Source organism: Equus caballus, chromosome 2 (assembly GCF_041296265.1).
Source record: "Equus caballus isolate H_3958 breed thoroughbred chromosome 2, TB-T2T, whole genome shotgun sequence".
NCBI classification, from domain to species: domain Eukaryota; kingdom Metazoa; phylum Chordata; class Mammalia; order Perissodactyla; family Equidae; genus Equus; species Equus caballus.
Genome location: NC_091685.1, coordinates 22,363,376 through 22,381,744, shown reverse-complemented (window position 1 = coordinate 22,381,744; position 18,369 = coordinate 22,363,376). Strand labels below are relative to the sequence as shown.

Genomic DNA, 18,369 nt, shown 5'->3' with positions numbered 1-18,369 from the left:
CCTACAAGACCAGCCCCACCCCTTACCCCATCTGTTCCCTTCCCTCTCTGAACTCATCTCTTCTCCTTGCTCACTTCACTCCCGCCACACTGACCTCCTTGCTATTCCCCAAGCAGGAAACAGCAGGCACAGTTCCTCCCTCAGGGCCTTTGCACTGTCTCCCTCTGTCTGGAATGCTCTTTCCCCCAGAGAGCCACCAGGCTCCCTCCCTTCCTTCAGGACTTGTGGCAAATGTCAACTGCTTAGTGAGAAATGCTCTTCTCTTCTAGTCAGAGTTGAGACTGCCAGCCCCTGCGCCCTCAGTTCTCCCTTCCTACTTCCCACATGGCATTTATCACCACCCAACAGGGTCCATCTTTTGTTCCATCTGTCTCCCTCCAGCTGGAATGTAAAATCCACGAGGACGGGGATTTCTGTTGTTCCTGCTTCAGCTCCAGCATCCAGGACAGCTCCACAGTGCCGGGGGTGCTCACTAAATAGTAAATTCATACACGGCCCTGGTGCCCTGCTGGGCGCTGGACATGGAAACCAGACCCACCTGCCTGCCCTCGAGAGGATCTCAGTCTAATGGGCGAGGGGAAAAGACAAGTAAATGACGCACCCGAGGTCAGGGAGGGGAAGTGGGAGTTGCTTAATTGCTATAGTGTCAGTTTTGCAAAATAAAAAAGTTCTGGAGATCTGATGCACAACAATGTGAATGTACTTAACACTACTCAATGCTACACTTAAAAATGGTTAAGATGGTAAATTTTATGTCATGTGTTTTTCCCCACCACAATTAAAAATAAAACTGAAAAGCAACACGCCCAGGGGCAGCCTGAGGGGCTGAGAGCACAAAGGCCCACCTAACCCAGTGGAGGCAGCAAGGGAACTTCCGGGAGAAGGCCACATGGAGCAAACTCCTGAACACCTCGAAGGGTGAGGGTGCTCCAGGCCGAGGGGACAGCATGACAAAGGCCGAGTGCACAGGGAACCACAGTTATTAAGTGTGGCTGGATCATGGAGTGAAGGGGGAGAGGGATGAGGCTGGAGAAGTGGCCGAGGCCAGGAGGCAATGGGGAGCCATGGAAGGGTTTAGGCAGAGTAGTGTTGTGGTCCTATTTCTGGGGAAGGGTGGAGGCTGGGTTGGAGGGGTGGGGCTGGAGGCCAGGAGACCAGCTGGGAGGCCACTGAGAGGGTGGCCTAATCTGGGTCAGGGCAAGGGGAATGGAGGGAGGTGTGGGGCTCTGGGGCTGAGTCCCAGGTGGAATGGCCAGGATGTGGCTGATCCGGCTTCTCCTTCTCCTGGGAAGGGGCCGGGTCATTCAGACGCTGGCCTCCGGAGGCCCTGAGGAAGGCGAGAGAGCAGGGTGACGGCAGCCTTGACGTCGGCACCGGCTCCTCCCCTCTTCCCAGCAGAGGGGATCAGAAAGGCTTTGGGAGAGCCTGGGGGTGTGGTGAGAAGCTGTCCCTAGGGACTTCCAGTCTCAGGCCCTCAGGGTCAGAACTGAGGGGGCCCAGTTGTCAGCTTCAGAAATCCAGGAAGCTGAGCCGGCCTTGAGGGACAGGCCTGGAAGGGGAAGCCGGCTCAGCCTGATCCTGAAGCTCTGAGGTCTGAGTCGAGCCTACCACACTCACTGCCCCAGACGTCCTCCCGCTAGGGCTGAAGGCAGGACCCTCAGGGACCCCGCCTGGGGCCACTGGGAGTCCAAGGACTGAATCCTGTTGTGGACAAACAGGGACCTTATGCCACCAACCCCAGGCCTTGGCCCCCACCTGCTACCCTCCCTTTCCTTACTGCCCCATCCCTCCACCCACACTAGGCCCCTGAGCTTCCTCCCCCTCAGCCCTTTCTGCTCCCACCAAGACCCCCCACAGACCCTTTTTGTCATAAATGTTTTGTCTCAGTATTTTTATTTTTGGTTTTGTTTTTTGTTTTGTTGTGGGTTTTTTTTTTTTTTGGTGAGGAAGATTGTCCATGAGCTAACATCTGTGCCCATCTTCCTCTATTTTGTATGTGGGACACTGCCACAGCATGGCTTGATGACTGGTACGTACGTCTGCACCCAAGATCAGAACCTGTGAACCCTGGGCTGCTGAAGCAGAGCCCACGAACTTAACCACTACACCACCAGGCCAGCCCAAGTCTCAATGTTCTTAGCCACCACTCACTTAAAAACTTCCTGTGTACCAATATGCTGCTATGTGCTTTGACTGGATCTCCCATTAACCCTACACAGTAGGAACTGTTACTATCTCACTCTATAGACGAAGAAACTGAGGCACAGGGGTTTAAGCAACTTGCCTAAGGACACAGGGGTCAACAGCAAAGTCTCAACTTCTGGGCTCTGCCGTGCCCGCCCATCAAGGCAGTGAAGTCTCAGCACCCTGGGGGCAGCGGCCAAGGTCTCAAGGCCTCGCAGCCCAGGTCCTGGGGCCTTTGCTCACACTATTCCTCCTGCCTATATCATGCTGCCGCCCGGCTGGCTAATGCAGTGTCCTCTAGGAAACCCTCCTAATCCAGTCTCCTGGGAGTCACCTGTACTTCTCAGGAGAACTTTCCGCATTATAATTTTACTCTTACCCAAGGGCCAAAATGCTTGATTCCTGCCTCCTGCACCAGCCAGTGAGAGCTGGAGGCCAGAGACCACATGTGGCTGGTTTATGGTCAGCCCCCAGCTCCACACACAATGCCTGCCGCGCAGTGACTCTCACTGATGTTCATTGAAGGGGTGATGCCTGAATGAACAACGGCGGGCTCTGCCCACCCCCTTAATTCCTTTGGATGCCTTCCTCCCCCTCCCCCCATTTAGAAGCATGAGAATGAGATCCAAGCTAAAGGTGGAGAGAGTCCCCCATGGCCTGTCTCAAGTGGTGGGTGGGAGCTGCTGAGTGACCTCTGATTGTGTAGCCCGCCCAGGCGTGCAGATGTCTGAGACTTCTGCATCCCAGCTGGGTTGAGACCCCCACCTCCACCCCAGACTCTAGGGAGGGCGGATTACAACCCCTCTCTCTCTGTGTGATTCCCCATGTCCTAATGAGCCTTGATTGCCAAGTCCGGGCACAGCGTGGGGCACAGCGTGGTTCTTTCTTCTCGCCAAGGGCAGTAGACCCCCCCCCAGGTCAAGGAAAGGCCTTTCTCTGGAGACCCGCATACCCTCATCCCCATCTGCCCATCCCTCACAGCCCCTCAGCCCAGTTGCCGTGATCAGCAAGTTCTTCCTGTAATCCTTTCAAATCCAGCTGCCCTGAAAAAACGTGGCCTTGGAGAACTGCTGTTCCATAGCTGAAGAAACTAAGGCTGGGAGAGTCTACCGGCTGGAATAGCAGGCAGGGAGCGAAGGAGGGGAAGGCAGGGGGCTTCTCTGTCCCCTGTACCCCCAGCTCCCAGGGCCACCTCCCGGGCCCTTCCTTGAGAGGCGGTCTGGGGAGCCTCAGCTCCCATCCCCGCCCCCCTCTGACCAGCGCCCGCCGCCCTCCCATCCATTTCCTGCCACCTCCCCGCCCCTTAGCGCTATTTAAGGCGGCGGGGTGCCGTTCAGTCGGCGCCGCTCGGACATCGTGCGTCCCCACTGCCACCTGGGCCGCCCGGCAGGCAGGCAGGCAGGCAGGCAGGCAGGCAGGCAGGCGGTGAGTTGGGCTTGGTGGGGCGGGGCGCCACCTGCCAGCCGACGAGATGGGAGGGCACACGGTCCAGTCTCCAGGGGCTGAGGTTTGCTAGTGGCTTGATGCTAAGCGAGGTTCCTACCTTCTTTGGTTGTATCCTTATAACCGTAGGAGATAGGAATATTATTATTTCCATTTTACAGGCGAGGAGACTGGGGTGCTAAGAGGTCATCACTTATCCCAGGTCTCAGTTAGTGAGAGAGAGTCAGGATTTGAACCCAGGTCTGGTTCCAGAGCCTGGCTCTAAACAGCTTTCCTCCCCTCCCCCTTCCCCTACCTCCTCTGACCCCCGGGCAGATGTTCTGGGAACTTAGTGGCCTGTGCCTTCACCCTGCTGTGACTAGTCCTTTTAAAAATCTAGAATTTGGCAGCAACCGCTTTGGCCGCAAGGGATGGTGAAAAGGGACAGGGTCAAGTGTCTGTACTTAAGTTGCAGGTGGTCACTATTGCTGACACGTGAAGCTAGTGCAGGTTGCTGCCTTTGGCGCCTCACACCCTCCCACCCACCCCTACCAAAAGCTCAGAGGTTAGAGTGAGGCCAGCTGGGTGAGATATGATGTGGAGGGGAGCAGGGACCTGAGGCTTTGGGCCCCCTGAGAAGCTGAAGATACCACCACCCCCACTGTCTGGGGACAGCCTATCGTGGGCAAAAGGGAGGAGGGCCATGGCACAACTGTGGAACCTCTGTTCCCGTGGGCTCAGGAGCCTCAACTTGATCCAGATCTCCTTGGGCTGTGGTCATCCTGAGACTCTGACTGGGAACAAGAGGGACACAGATGTGTGACTAGACGGGGACCCTACCTGTAACCTTGCCAAAGCTTAGCAGCCATTATCCAAAGATCTGCTTTTAGCCCTGACCACTCTGCTGGGTGTGAGCCCGCAAGCCAGTCCTTTCCATCCTTGAGCCTCAGTTTCTCTGTAGGTAAAATGGGCATGACCACCCTCTCTGCACTTGTTGTTAGGACAGCCGATAAGGATGCCACGTTGACAGTGTCCTCTCTCTCCCTGCAGACGGAGGCCCGGGAGCCATGGGCGACTGGGGCTTCCTCGAGAAGCTGCTGCACCAGGTCCAGGAGCACTCGACTGTGGTGGGCAAGATCTGGCTGACGGTGCTTTTCATCTTCCGCTTCCTCGTCCTGAGCACGGCCGGCGAGTTGGTGTGGGACGACGAGCAGTCGGATTTCGAGTGTAACACGGCCCAGCCCGGCTGCACCAATGTCTGCTATGACCAGGCCTTCCCCATCTCCCACATCCGCTACTGGGTGTTGCAGTTCCTTTTCGTCAGCACGCCCACCCTGGTCTACCTGGGCCACGTCATTTACCTGTCTCATCGCGAGGAGCGGCTGCGGCAGAAGGAGGGGGAGCTGCGGGCGCTGTCAGCCAAGGACCCGCGTGTGCAGCGGGCGCTGGCAGCTGTCGAGCGTCAGATGACCAAGATCTCAGTGGCGGAGGATGGTCGCGTGAGGATCCGTGGCGCGCTGATGGGCACGTATGTGGCCAGCGTGCTCTGCAAGAGTGTGCTAGAAGCCGGCTTCCTGTATGGCCAGTGGCGTCTCTATGGCTGGACCATGGAGCCCGTGTTTGTGTGTCAGCGCCCACCCTGCCCCCACCTCGTAGACTGCTTCGTCTCGCGCCCCACAGAGAAGACTGTCTTCATCATCTTCATGCTGGTTGTCGGATGCATCTCCCTGGTGCTCAACGTGCTGGAGCTGGCGCACCTGCTGTGCCGCTCCCTCAGCCAGAGGATGAAGGCCAGGGAGGGCCAGGACGCCCCCCCAGCCCAGGGCACCTCCTCGGAGCCTTATGCAGACCAGGTCTTCTTCTACCTCCCCATGGGCGAGGGGCCATCGTCCCCCCCATGCCCTACCTACAACGGGCTCTCGTCCGATGAACAGATCTGGGCCAACCTGACTACGGAGGAGGGGCTGGCTTCTTCCGGGCCCCCCCTCTTCCTGGACCCATCCCCGCAGAGTGGCCAGAAATCCCCCAGACGCCCCGACAGCTCTGCTTCCAAGAAGCAGTATGTGTAGGGACTTGGGGCTTGTGTCAGCCAACAGTGGGGCCCCGGGAAGTCGGGCTGCCTCAGATGCACTCTCCTCGAAGGCTCTGCAGAGATGACTGGGGTGGGAGAATGGGTGCTTGCTGGCCAGAGGGCCTCATTTCAGGTTGATCTTGAACACCTGGAGTCTTCCTAGTGGCCAGAGGGAACCACAGTTTCCCTTCCAGAACACAGCTTTGCCCCAGGCACAGAGAGAGCCAGCTCGCGGTGCTATGGGCCAAGAGTGTTGTGCACCCTCTTGCCTGTTTCACCTGGTTCAGAGGGACCCAGAGACAACTTGCCCCATCCCACATTCGTGGAAGATTAACCTCCACCCACGGTGTCCTCACACCCTGTCCTCACAGGAAAAGGCTGGTGGGGGCTGCTGGGTTGGCCTTGATCACACACCCAGACAGAGCCTGTGCTGGATCTGGCCCTGTCAAGGGGACTGGTGTCGTCTTGTCATCACTTCTGGCTAGTTCCACTCTTTATGCTTTAAAATAAATAGGACTTGATCACCAGCTAGGTGTGTCCTCATGCTGTAATGATGTGCCTCGGGCCGGGGGGTGGGGGTGCAGGTGCTTTGCCTGGGTTTGCTCCTCTTTTCAGTCGTGCGTCCTCTCTCATTGGCCTCTGCAACCCCAACTCCAGCCAGCACCTTAAACCCTCAAACCCATACATGCTGCCTTTCAGCAGCCCTGGGTCCTGAGCACTCCGCCTCTTTAAATGCCTCAGGCATGGCCCTCTTCTTTCCATCCACACTGCCCCAGCCCCCTCGACCTGCCCACTAATCAGTGGCCAAGGCAGTGTCTGTCCCCCTCCTGCCCCACGGCCATCCAGTGCCCCGGCCACGCTGCCCCCTGCAGTGGGCTTCCTTTCTGGATGCTCTGCTCCCCAAGCCTGCCTGCCAGCCAAGCCCTTCAGAGTCCACCCCATCCCACCTCGTCCTGGACCCCTTGGTATTTGGGGAGGCAGGTCTAGATCACTTACCCTCTCCTACCCTGGCCCTTTGTAGTCTGCCCACCAGAAGGAGTAACTCAAGTGCCTGCATCCTGTCTCCCCGCCATGCACCTAAAACTCATACAGTGAGAACAGACTGGCAGTATAGAGAGGTGGAAGGGACAGTTAGGGTCCAGTGGAGGGACCAAATCTTGTCTCTGAGTCACAAAGTTTGCAGAAAAAAAAGGAACAGTTGAACTGGATCCTGACAAATGAATAGGAGTTCGCTCTAGAGTGGAAGAAGACAGGTTTTCAGGCAAAGAAAACTCTTCGTGCAAAGGTATGGAGGAAGGGAACGGTCAGGGGGTTGAGGGGGTGCTTAGGGCCTGATGAGCCATCTAGGATGTGGGAGTTTTGGCCGAGGATGAGCCCAGGGTTGGCAGAGTTGATTTTCCGTGTGAAACGTGCTCCAAGTGGAGGGAGCACTCAGGGAGTGGCCCTCAGAGGCCAGCTGGTTGTCCTCCCCTACCCAGGGCTACCTGGGGCTGGGGCTGGGGGAGGGAATAGGTCCATGTCACGTGGCCACATGCGTCTCCTTAAGAGCCTTTACGGCACGTGGGCAACCTGGCCCCTCTCCCATCAGGACCGACCTTTAAAACACCAGCACTGTAGCCTGCATCCCAGGACTCACTCACTCACTCACTCCATGCCCATCAGGTCTGGATGCTCAGCCTGACAAGTCACAGCCCTCTGACTTGACCAGCCTTGGTTCCCGGGGTTCCCTCTGAATCCCTGAGATCCAGTCAGACCAGCCTCCTCCTGGCTCCCCAAGGTCACCTGCTGTGTTCTCACCCTGCTCCTTTGCCAGCCTGGAAGGAGCTGGGTGAGGGAGTGCCCTTCCCCCAACCTCCCAAACCCCACCGGTCCTTTAAAGAGAACTGCACCTTGGAAAAGGCGGAGCTTGAGTGCCAAGAAAGAGTCAGACGAGCTTCGACACCAGAGGGCCCTCAATGTAAAGGCTGCCTCTAACACATACAAAGTCATGTGGTCTTCAGGCAAACATTTCACTCCTCTGAGTCTCGGTTTTCTCATCTATAAAATGCAGATAACATCGTCTGTCTCACAAGTGACAAGAAATAAAAATAAGAGAAAGTATTTGAGTGTGCCTGGCTCCTCGTAGTCACGTAACGAAATTCAGCTCGCCCTCTCCAGCAAGGTTGTCATAGGTCCTTCCTCCTCCGGGAAGCCCTCCCTGACTTGTCCAGCGAGTCTCCAGTAGTGATCTCTACCTCTTAGGAATCTGGACCACTGATAGGTATGAGCCTATTTCATCTCCCCAGGGAGTCTCTAAGGATCGCCAAGGAGACACTTTTATTCCCCATGGGCCTAGCCCTGCATTCACTTAGCTATGAAATGAGGGATTGAGTTAGACTGGGTAGAAAGTAGGCTGTCCACGCATTGGAGGAGCGTAACTCTAGGAGGCTGAGGTCCTCTTTCAAGGGATTCTTCCCCAGCCAGGGTGAGAGGCCAGACCTGGGGGTTAGAAGTTGGTCTCCTAGAGCCAGCCCAACCTGAAGGCCCTGGGAGCCTGAGTTTCTGGTGTTCCCTACCTGCCCTCGCTTGGAAAGGTAGGAGGAGACAGGATTAGCGGAGTGAGGAGGCATCCTTCGCCTCCCTCAAAGCCCACCTGCTCTGAGCTTGGTGTTGGGGCTGGGGCAGGCCAGGGCCCAGAGCCTTGACTTTGGCAAGGCTGGGTCCTAGAGTGGTGGCCACACAAACACAAGGGTACATGGGCTGGGGGTTTAAGGGTGAGAATAGAGTCGTGGGGACGGGATCACACAGAGTGGGGTGGGGGCAGTGGGGTAGGGTAAAGATTTGTGCAGTGAAGAGGGCTGCGAGCTCCATCCCGCCTGCTTTCACTTCCTGGGGCTGTCAGAACAGAGAACCACAAGCTAAGTGTCTTCAGAAAGTCACTGGCCCACGGGTCTGGAGGCTGGAAGTCTGAGATCCAGGGGTCTGCAGGGCTGGCTCCTTCTGAGGGCTGTAAGCGCGACTGTCCCAGGCCTCTCTCCTGGCTTCTGGTGGGTTGCTGGCGACCTTTGGCATTCCTTGGCTTACGGGAGCTTCACCCCCTTCTCTGCCTTTATCTTCACACGGCGTTCTCCCCGTGTGCATGTCTGTCTTCCTGTCCAAATTTCCACTTTTTATAAAGACACCAGTCACATTGGATTAGGGCCACCCTAATGATGTCATTTTCACCTGATCACCTCTGTAAGGACTCTATGTCCAAATAAGGTCACATGCGGAGGTACTGGGGGCTAGGATTTCAGCATACCTTTTTGAGGGGACACAATTCAACCCATACCACCACCCTACTGGCCCCACCTCACCTCCATCACTGGTTTGGGGAGGCCAAGGAAAACGTTAAGTATATGTGGGACCGGGGCATCTCCTTGGTGACGTGGCCTGGATGGAAGACAGCAGACTGACATCTCACTTCTCCCGCCTCCTTCTTCCTCCCCTCAATCTATCCCTCACCACCACCGAAATCCAAGTCGGCAACAGGCAATTCTCATCACACACGGAGCCACGGGAGGCCTGACTCTTGCCTCCCACCCCTCCCACTCACTTGGCTATTGTCCTTCCCCTCTCTGGGCCTCAGTTTCCCCACTGTGAAATGAAAAGGTCGGATGAGAAACAGATTTGTGGCAATTAGGTATGTAACGTCACCAGTAATTAGGTGTCAATTAGGTATGACGTCGTGGAGTGACGTCACGGAGTAACATCACTAATCACCGATCTGAAGCTCATAAGTGATGGGCTGTTTTTCGTGAATCAGAACGGAGTGAACATTATTTCTAGAATGAGGCCGATCCCCGATCCTTGAATTCACATTGCCTTTCTGAGTAGGAAAGAAACGGATGGGGTTATGTGGAGTGCAGTGGGAATTCTGCATAAACTGAGGTCATCTTATCTGTGACCCATGGGAGCATGTGGACATCATGAGCCACATATAAACAAGGCAGAGAGCTGTCAGGCTGAGTGATGTCAAAACTTCTTCCCAATCTAACGTGCTGGCTCCCTGACCACTGGGTTGCTGACCTCATGATTCTACCACTGACCTCTAGGGCCTTGCCTGGGAGTCCTTCATTTCCCCCTCACCCTAACCTCAGCATGACCGTTGACATTTGCAGGAAGAGGTATCCATCACAGGACTGTTGGAACGTCTTTCTCCCCGTTACAGCCTCTCGCACTAGCCCTGGCTCTGACCCCAAGGGCCGCACGAGGCTCAACTCTTCTGTCCTTCCCATGCCAGCACTGCAGCCACATCCAGACAGCCACCAGGCCGGCCCTGAGCCTGCTCTTCTGCCATTCCTCCAGCTGACTCTGATTTCCAGAAGCCTCTGGCCAACCCGGAGTTCATCTCCTTTCCTTTTAACATGGGTCAACCTCCCCTGGGAGCTAGACGTGATACTCCTAGACACGATACTCCAGGGGATCAGAATCCAGATTATCACCTCTCTTCCTCAAAACTTCCACCTCCATTACAGCAACCTAGGATTACATTAACTTTTCTATTTTATTTTCTTTTCCATATACAGAAATTTTTTCTGGATTATAAAGTTCATGGATGATCATTGTAGGCAATGAGATCCCACTATCCCAGGGTAACAACTGTTGATATTCAAAAGTAATTCCTTCCAGCCTCTTCCATGCATATGTTTAAGTAAAATCTGAGTAAAGGTGTACCTATGATTTCATAGTCTGCTTTTTTCATTTTACATTATATCATAAGCCTTTTCCCCATGTCATCAAATATCTTTGGAAACATCACTTAATGGCTTTATCATAAGAGTTTATCATTATCTACTTAAACATGACCCTGATATTGAATTTTTAGATTGTTTGCAACTAATTATCCTCTGTTATAAATTGTACTGTGGTATAGATGCCTGTACATAAATATTTTCCAAATTGCCGATTGCCTTAAAAGAAAGACATTACAAGAAGTGAAGTTACTGGGTCAAAAGGTATGAAATGCTCAATTTTTAAAAAGTTAGGGGTTTTTTTTCTGATTGTGAAAGTTATTCACTGTGGATGATCTAGAAATGGAAAAAAGCAAAAGCAAATGACAAGAAGTGAAGGCACCAGCTGCCTCTGACAGTGAGAGAGAACGTGGAGCTGAAAACAGGAGAGCTGACCGGACGCCGTTGGCCACGGATCCCCTTCTCCATTCTGCGCAGCCAGGTGGCCACCCTTCCCCCACCCTGTGGACGGACGGAGCTTATTCTCTAGAGAGGATCCAACAGAGATGGATGGGGAAATGCCACACAGAGCAGACGGTGGGAGAACCAAAAAGAACACAGAGGAGTGGAGTGAAGTTCACATACTGAACAGCGACACCCTCAGCCTTCTCCCCCTAAGTGGCTCCCACAATGCTGGTTGATAGACGAGGCCACAAAAAGAAGATCTGATCTAGACTGTAGGCCGTGGAAGGTTGCCTTGAGGATGTGAACTTCGGCACCTGAAAACTGAGGAGGAATGCTCCAGGGAAGAGATGGAAGAGCATCCAGGCAGAAGGATCAGCATCCTCCAAGGCTTTGAAGAAGAAGGGAAGAGACTTAATGTATTCATTGCTCAGGGTTGCTCTTGATATGAACTACAAGTTGCTTTCCAGAAAAAATTACTCGTATGTTCAACAGCATTGTATGAAAGTGCCCATTTGAAGGCACTATTATACTCATAATACACTAGTATTATTAAACATTTTAAATTCCTCTGTTTATTAATTATTAAGCAGGCAAAAAATATGGTATCACCTTTCAAGGAATAAGCCTTGATTACTAATGAGGCTAGACATTTTAACATATACTTCCTCAGCACTTATGTTTCTTTTGTACTTTTCTTTTTGCCCATTTTTTCCTCAGGTTTTTGTGTTTTCTGATCAATTTGTATAAGCTCTTTATAGAGCTCTTTTATCTCTCTATAAAGATAAAACTCTTTAAATGGCCTATTTGTTATAAAAAAGAATTCTCAGGGTCTGGCCTGGTGCCATAGTGGTTAAGTTCGCGCACTCCACTTTGGTAGCCCAGGGTTCACAGGTTCGGATCCCAGGTGCAGACCTACACACCACTCATCAAGCCATGCTGTGGTGGCACCCCATGTACAAAAACTAGAGGAAGATTGGCACAGATGTTAGCTCAGAGACAATCTTACTCAAGCAAAAAATAAAGAAAGATTGGCAGCAGATGTTAGCTCACGGCCAATCTTCCTGACCAAAAAAAAAAAAGATTCTCAGTGTGTTATCTTGTCTTTTTTAATTTCTATGTACTCAAATTTGTCGATTTTTTCTTTTCCAATCATTTTATGCCTTTACTGTTTCTCCCTTTCTAAGATTATTTTTCATCTTATATATTCAATACTTTAATCTGTCTCAAACATAACAGGAGACAAATAATTGTGACTAAAGAAAAGAATGAGCAAATAAATTAATTTTAGTATATAATGTAAGGTGAAATGCTTTTTTCCCCAAAACTAATGATTCCACTTATTGAATAATCCTTCCTACACTAGTTCATGATATCAGCTTGACCATATACTACATTTTTACGCATAAAACAGTCTATTTTTGGGCTATCTAAAAGTCTATCCCATTGATCTACCGATTTATAGGATACCATCACTCTTCAGTAGTGTAGCTTTGTAACACATTTTACTATCCTGTGAATACATTCTCCCTTATTATTTTTACTTTTTTTGAGAATTCTGGAAGCCAGGTCTACATTTTCTAGGCAGGTGTTTGAAAGAGTCTTCTCAGTGGAATCTGACAGACCCAAAAGGAAATACCTAAAGATATGGGCACCAAGGGGCTCCCCAAGGACATAGACAGCGAGATGGCCACACACTGAAGACCAGTCAGGAGCCCCACCCACCCACTCAGAGCATAACAGCTTTTTAGGGACCCACTCTCACATATGAGCACACGGCCAAGGACCCCGGGCACTTGAGGAAAGTACCTTCTGTGAAAGAGCCTGAATCAAACAGACTAAAGCTTTCTAGAGGAAATAGAGGTTACATACGGAGAATAAAACATTTTTTAAAACTATTACTGCTTTCTTCAGAAAGATAAAAATGAGGATTGTATCTATGAAATAAAATGATGCTCTAAGAAAGAAATATGCAAAGAACAACAACAAAACCAAGGTCTTGGAAAAGAAAAACGTGATAGCAGAATTGAAAACTTCAATAAAAAGTTTGGAAATTAGCCCCTTGTCGGATACATGATTTGCAAATATTTTCGCCCAGTAGGTGGGTTGTCTTTTTGTTTTGTTGATGGTTTCCTTTGCCGTGCAGAAGCTTTTTGCTTACTCCCATTTGTTTATTTTTTCTTTTGTTTCCCTTGCCTGAGGAGACATGGTATTTTAAAAGATACTGCTAAGATGGATGTCAAAGAATGCACTGCCTCCGTTTTCTTCTAGGAGTTTTATGGTTTCAGGTCTTACCTTCAAGTCTTTAACCCATTTTGAGTTAATTTTTGTGTATGGTGTAAGGTAATGGATACCAGAGGGGCTAGGGGTAAGGGGAGAGTGAAAGAGGTGAAGGGGCATGTATGCATAGTGATGAATAAAAATTAGACTATTGGTGCCGGAAACAATGCAGACTATACAGCAGCTGAAATATGAGAACGTACACCTGAAATTTACACAATGTCGTAAACCAATGTGACCTCAATAAAATAATTAAAATATGAAAAAAAAAGTTTGGAAGATAGCTAGGCAACTGCCCTGAAAACAGAGTAAAAGACAAAAGTGTAGATATCAGAAAAAGGTTAAAAAAAAATTAGAGGACTGGTCCAAGAGGTCCAAGTAACAGGAGTTCTAGAAAAGGGAGGAGAAAGAACGGGAGTGGATATAGTCAGAAAAAATCCAGACTGAGAGGGCCACTGAGTGCCCGGCCCAACCGACAAATGTGGATTCAAACAACTGAAAGTTTTCAGAACACAGGAGACAAAGAGATGAGCCCACAAGTTTCCAGAGGGAGAACACAGCTCCATAGACGGTCTCAAGAATCAGAACAGCATCACGCTGTGCAGCAACAACACCGGGAGCTAAAGACACTGGAGCAACACCTTCAAAACTCCGAGCAAAGTGACTTTCAACCTGGAATTGTATACCCAGGCCGATGACCAATTAAAGTGGGAGGGTAGACTACACACTCTGCAATTGTTTTAAGAGCATGATTCCTTGAAGGTTTCAACAAACTTGCCTGTAAAGCCATCTAGACTCGGTGCCTTTTTTATGTCATTATTCAAAATCTTTTTCACTGTCTTCAGCAACGATTTGTCTACTCAAATTTTCTTCTTCACGAATCTTACTAAAAAAAATTGCCTATTTGAATTAAGTGTGGCAGCCTTACATGTCATCACACCGTATAGTCTCACTTTGCTTACACTTCAAAGAAAAGCCCTAAATTAAACTGCCCCTGGGCCTCTTTGTGTGCCATGTGGAGACGTTTTGTAAACAGAGTTACGCTCATTTGGTAAAAGCAATTGGAAAGCTTTGCAGCTAAAATCCCTGAGCCTTTTACATGTGGGCTGCAACTAAGCTATTACTAAGCATGAGCTTATGTAATTGGGAATTGGAGCAATAAAAGTGACAAATCTGACATCTGCACCAGTGAAATGCCATCATGTCCACTTTAGCCCATTGTTCCAACTGACAAGAACCATCCTCTTAAATCTGGATTCTGTCGTCCACAGTATTAGCACTGCTAGCTTCAATAAATTGGATTTATCCTTATCCGATAAATCTGAGTTTAATGCAATTAAATGGTCTTCCCTAGTGGAGACAATGTTTCTTTCCCAGTCTGCCTGTTCAGGGTCTTTGTTAAGTGCCAAACACTCTTTCTAAAGGCCATATGCCTTCTTCCACGCCACTCCACTGGAGGGGAGGCCGCAGAGCAAGTGTCACAGAGAACCTGAAGGTGTGAAGGGACCAGATTGCCTAGGCCATGCCCTGAGCTCAGGCAACCTCGTCAGTCCAGTTCAGCTGTGACCCAGAGGGATCTCTAAAACCAGAAACAGGAACTCGAGGGTGGAGAGGCGGGGGGTGGATTCCTGGAAAGGGATATGAGAGGCAGACACAGGAAGCCAAGCCCAGCACAGGGCCCAACAACTTCCCAAAATGAGGTGCGCATTCATTCGGTTAAGACAGTATGGGCACAAGCCAAGCTTTATCCATGGCAAGAACCATTCTTAGCCTTACAGTAGTCAGATCCTCCCGAGAACAGAACACGGTAAGCCAGGGAGCCTGGATGGCTTCCCAGGATTGGCTCTAGAGACACTGAGGAGAAAGACAGGGTGTATCAGAGCCGGACATACCTGGAGTAGAGAGAACGAAGGGACAGACCAAGACCAAGAATTCTACCAATCCAGCAGCAACATCAACGGAGTTTTGACACTATTTCCAAATGAGGTTACACATACAATTGTTTTTTGCACGTGTGTGTTTAAAAGCATCTAATATTCACATATTTGAAACATACCACAATTTTTGTAACTCTGTCTATACAATTCTTCATTATTTAATATAGCAAGAGCCTCAAAAAATGAAAGCAGCCCAAGCGTTTCAACATGTGAAAGGCTTGTAAAAGAGTCAGAAACCTGGACCAAGAATTTTGATATTGATAGTCTGGGTTTCTAGGTCTCCCCCACTAGACCACGAGTTCCTGAGGGCCTGGGCTGCACATCCCCAACACCCAGAACCGGGAAATCCTACAAAGGGCCACCATTTTCTGAACCAGAAAAATGCGTTCATTAAAGCTTGTAGAATTTAATTGACCTGAACTCAGAGATACTGACAGGGCTCAGCAGGGAATACTTGCAAAAGAGTAAAGTCCACGAGCTTATTTGCAGAATATGAAGAAGAGAGCCGGGGAGACTTACCCTGTCCAAAACCAATTTAGGAGAAGAGAATTCCAAAATATGGCATGGAAGACAGGTGAGTGTCACAGAAGGAAAGGAAACGAAGCTACGTCCCCGGAGCTCGAGGCAGGGGTGGGGCACATGGGGCACACAGAGACCCGGGCAGAGAAGAGAAGTCCCCTCTCTGGGGTTAGCAACTGTCTCTGAGCGGGCATCTGAACCCCTTCTCAGTGGGGAGGGGATCCTAAGATAAACTGAAGGCAGGGTCTACCTCCCATTATGGAAGCTGCAATAAGGAGATGGTACCTTTTCCCTGGAGCCCTGCAACCAGGCCTTGGGCCCATGGCTTAAGTTCAGCCAATCAGATGCTTCTACCCAGGACTCTCCAGGAAGTGCTGCCAAGACACAGGACAGTTAGAGATGAGCCCAGTGGTATGATGGTGTCTTAGCTCAGGCTGCTAGAACAAAAATACCATAAGCTGGGTGGCTTAAACAACAAACATTTATTTCTCACAGTTCTGGAGGCTGGAAGTTGGAGGTCAGAGTGCCAGCATAGTCGGATGCTGGTGAGAAGCCTCTTCCTGGCTTCTTCGCACGGCAGAGAGAGGGGGAGCAGGGGTAAGCAGGCTCTCTCCCATCTCTTCTTATAAGGGCACTAATCCCATGACGAGGGCTCTACTCTCACAACCTAATCACCTCCCAAGGCCCAATCTCTGAATATCATCATTTTAGGGATTAAGGTTTCAACTTATGAATTCTGGGGAGACATAGACATTCAGTCCTTAGCAGATGGTGTGTTCCCAAGGACCACAGAATTCAAGAACATGATAGGATGTGTCCACTGACAACATGCCCAGCCGGGAGGTCCTATCCATTTCCATGCTGGGATCTTGGCTAGGCTTTGCCTTTCTTAGTTCCCATTCAAGCCCAGTTCTCAGCCTCTGGGTCAAGTCTATGAGCTGTCTAATACCTTTCTCATTAAATTCCTTTTCTGTTTCAATTAACCAGAGTCTATTTCTGTTGCTTTCAACCAAGAGTCTTGACAAAGCCGGTATAATATTCTCTGACACACTCCATAGATGTCATCCTCCAATCACTGGTTAAGACATTGACCAGGACAGTCTAGGGCAGAGCCCTGACTGAAACCCTCCCTCATTCACATTCTCAGGCTTTGGGAAACCACACTTGGTTAACATTCTGGAAATTATTTTGACTAACGTAATATCACATGTACAACGTAAATGACCTAGGGTATTCCAAATACTGTGGCCATCCATTCAACAAATATTCATCCAGGGCCTGCTGTATTCTAACCGTTATACTAAGCTCTAGGATCAGTGAAAATAAAATAGATCTAGTTTCTGTCCACGGGGAACTTGCAGTCTAATGGAGAAGACAAATTAAATACAGAATATAGCAATAGGATTATAAGTTGTTGTAAATGCTATAAAGGAAAATAACTTTCTAGTAAGGAAGAATAACAAGGATACCTTATTTACTGGAGGTTTCAGAAGAAATGAACCCTGAGGGATAAAAGGGTATTAGCCAAAGGATTTGAGGAAGGGGGAAAGGAGGAATCCAGGAAAAGAGAAAAGCATGTACAAAATGGCAATATAGTTAATGCAAGGATCTGAAAGACGTCCCTCTACAAAACAGAATTTTTGTTTTTACAAACAACTTTTCAAGTGGATAGTTGATCTGAGAAGAGACAGCAAAATTAAAGAGGAAATGAAAAACCAAAGTGAGTATGTGGGTACCGATGCTTTTGGTTGTCCTGCTTTTGGTAACAGGAGATTGGCTTTTAATGATGGTATGGGAATAAGAGACAAGGCTTTGGGCCCACTTGCGGAAGAGAGTTTGAACTAGACTCCTGCAGAAAGCCAGTACTCTGTCTCTCAGCCCTGGTGCTGGTAGGAAAAAGAAAATGCCCCCCTTGAGATTTAGTAATCACAGACTTGTTCTCACATGAGTATGGGGCTTGAATTTCTGCTCCTTGCAATGTCCAGGTACCCTCAAGCTAAGAAATTAACGTAATAAGTAGTCCTTAGCTAACGTGAACCTTAGGGCACCTGAAAGAAACTGAAAGTCTGGGAGTCCCGCAGAAAAGGCCCCACCATATACGAACACACAATCCAAAATTACAAAACACATAAGGAAACGCACCATGAAAGAGAGTAAGCAAAACAAAACACAGAAGAATTTGACCTCAAAAAACTTCAAATCATTGAACCATTGGATAGGTTCAGTAGATTGAATTGTGATAGATTAACTTCCTGGACCACAAACCTTATCCTTCCTTGCATCCACTCCCTATGATGAGGCCACACCCATGGCCTCAGCACAGGCAGAGTGTACTTCACATCCCTTCACCTAGAGCGTGGCTAGATGCCTTGCACTGACCAGTGGCATGGGGAGGAAGTGACCATGGATTCGTTCCCAGACTAAGCCTTAAGAAGTCTCAAGTGCTTCTGTTTGCTCTTTTGTGTTTCTGCAGTCATCCTGAGAAGATCTTGAACCCTGACTGACTGCTGCCCTTTTGGCTGGGGATCTGAATGAACAGTCTAGAAGCAGAACTGTCCCAGCAGACCACAGATCTCCAGTGAGAAGTGGAGCCACACCAGCTGCCACAGTTTTAAACAGAGACTCCCAACTGAGCCTAACTTCGTTCCACAGAGCTGCCCCAGCCAATCAACTGATGCATAAGAGTAAGTGATTTTTGTATTAGGGCACTATATTTTGGGGTGATTTGCTACACAATATTATTATGGGACTAGTTAACCGATACGAAAAAGTATACTTAAAATGATTCAGAAAAAAAAAGCAA

The 18,369-nt window shown here is 49.9% G+C and overlaps 1 protein-coding gene across 1 annotated transcript; it reads left to right on the top strand.

The window, feature by feature from the left end:
* Positions 1-3,497: 3,497 nt before the first annotated feature.
* On the top strand, positions 3,498-6,204 carry GJA4 (gap junction protein alpha 4). The gene is made up of 2 exons (XM_005607220.4): positions 3,498-3,609; positions 4,657-6,204. Exon 2 carries the CDS (start codon positions 4,674-4,676, stop codon positions 5,673-5,675), a length of 1,002 nt encoding a protein of 333 aa, XP_005607277.1. The 5' UTR covers positions 3,498-3,609; positions 4,657-4,673; the 3' UTR covers positions 5,676-6,204.
* The last annotated feature ends 12,165 nt before the right edge of the window (positions 6,205-18,369 follow it).

Coding starts and splice junctions, on each gene's coding strand:
- GJA4 (XM_005607220.4), top strand. CDS start 4,674: ATGGGCGACTGGGGCTTCCTCGAGAAGCTGCTGCACCAGGTCCAGGAG.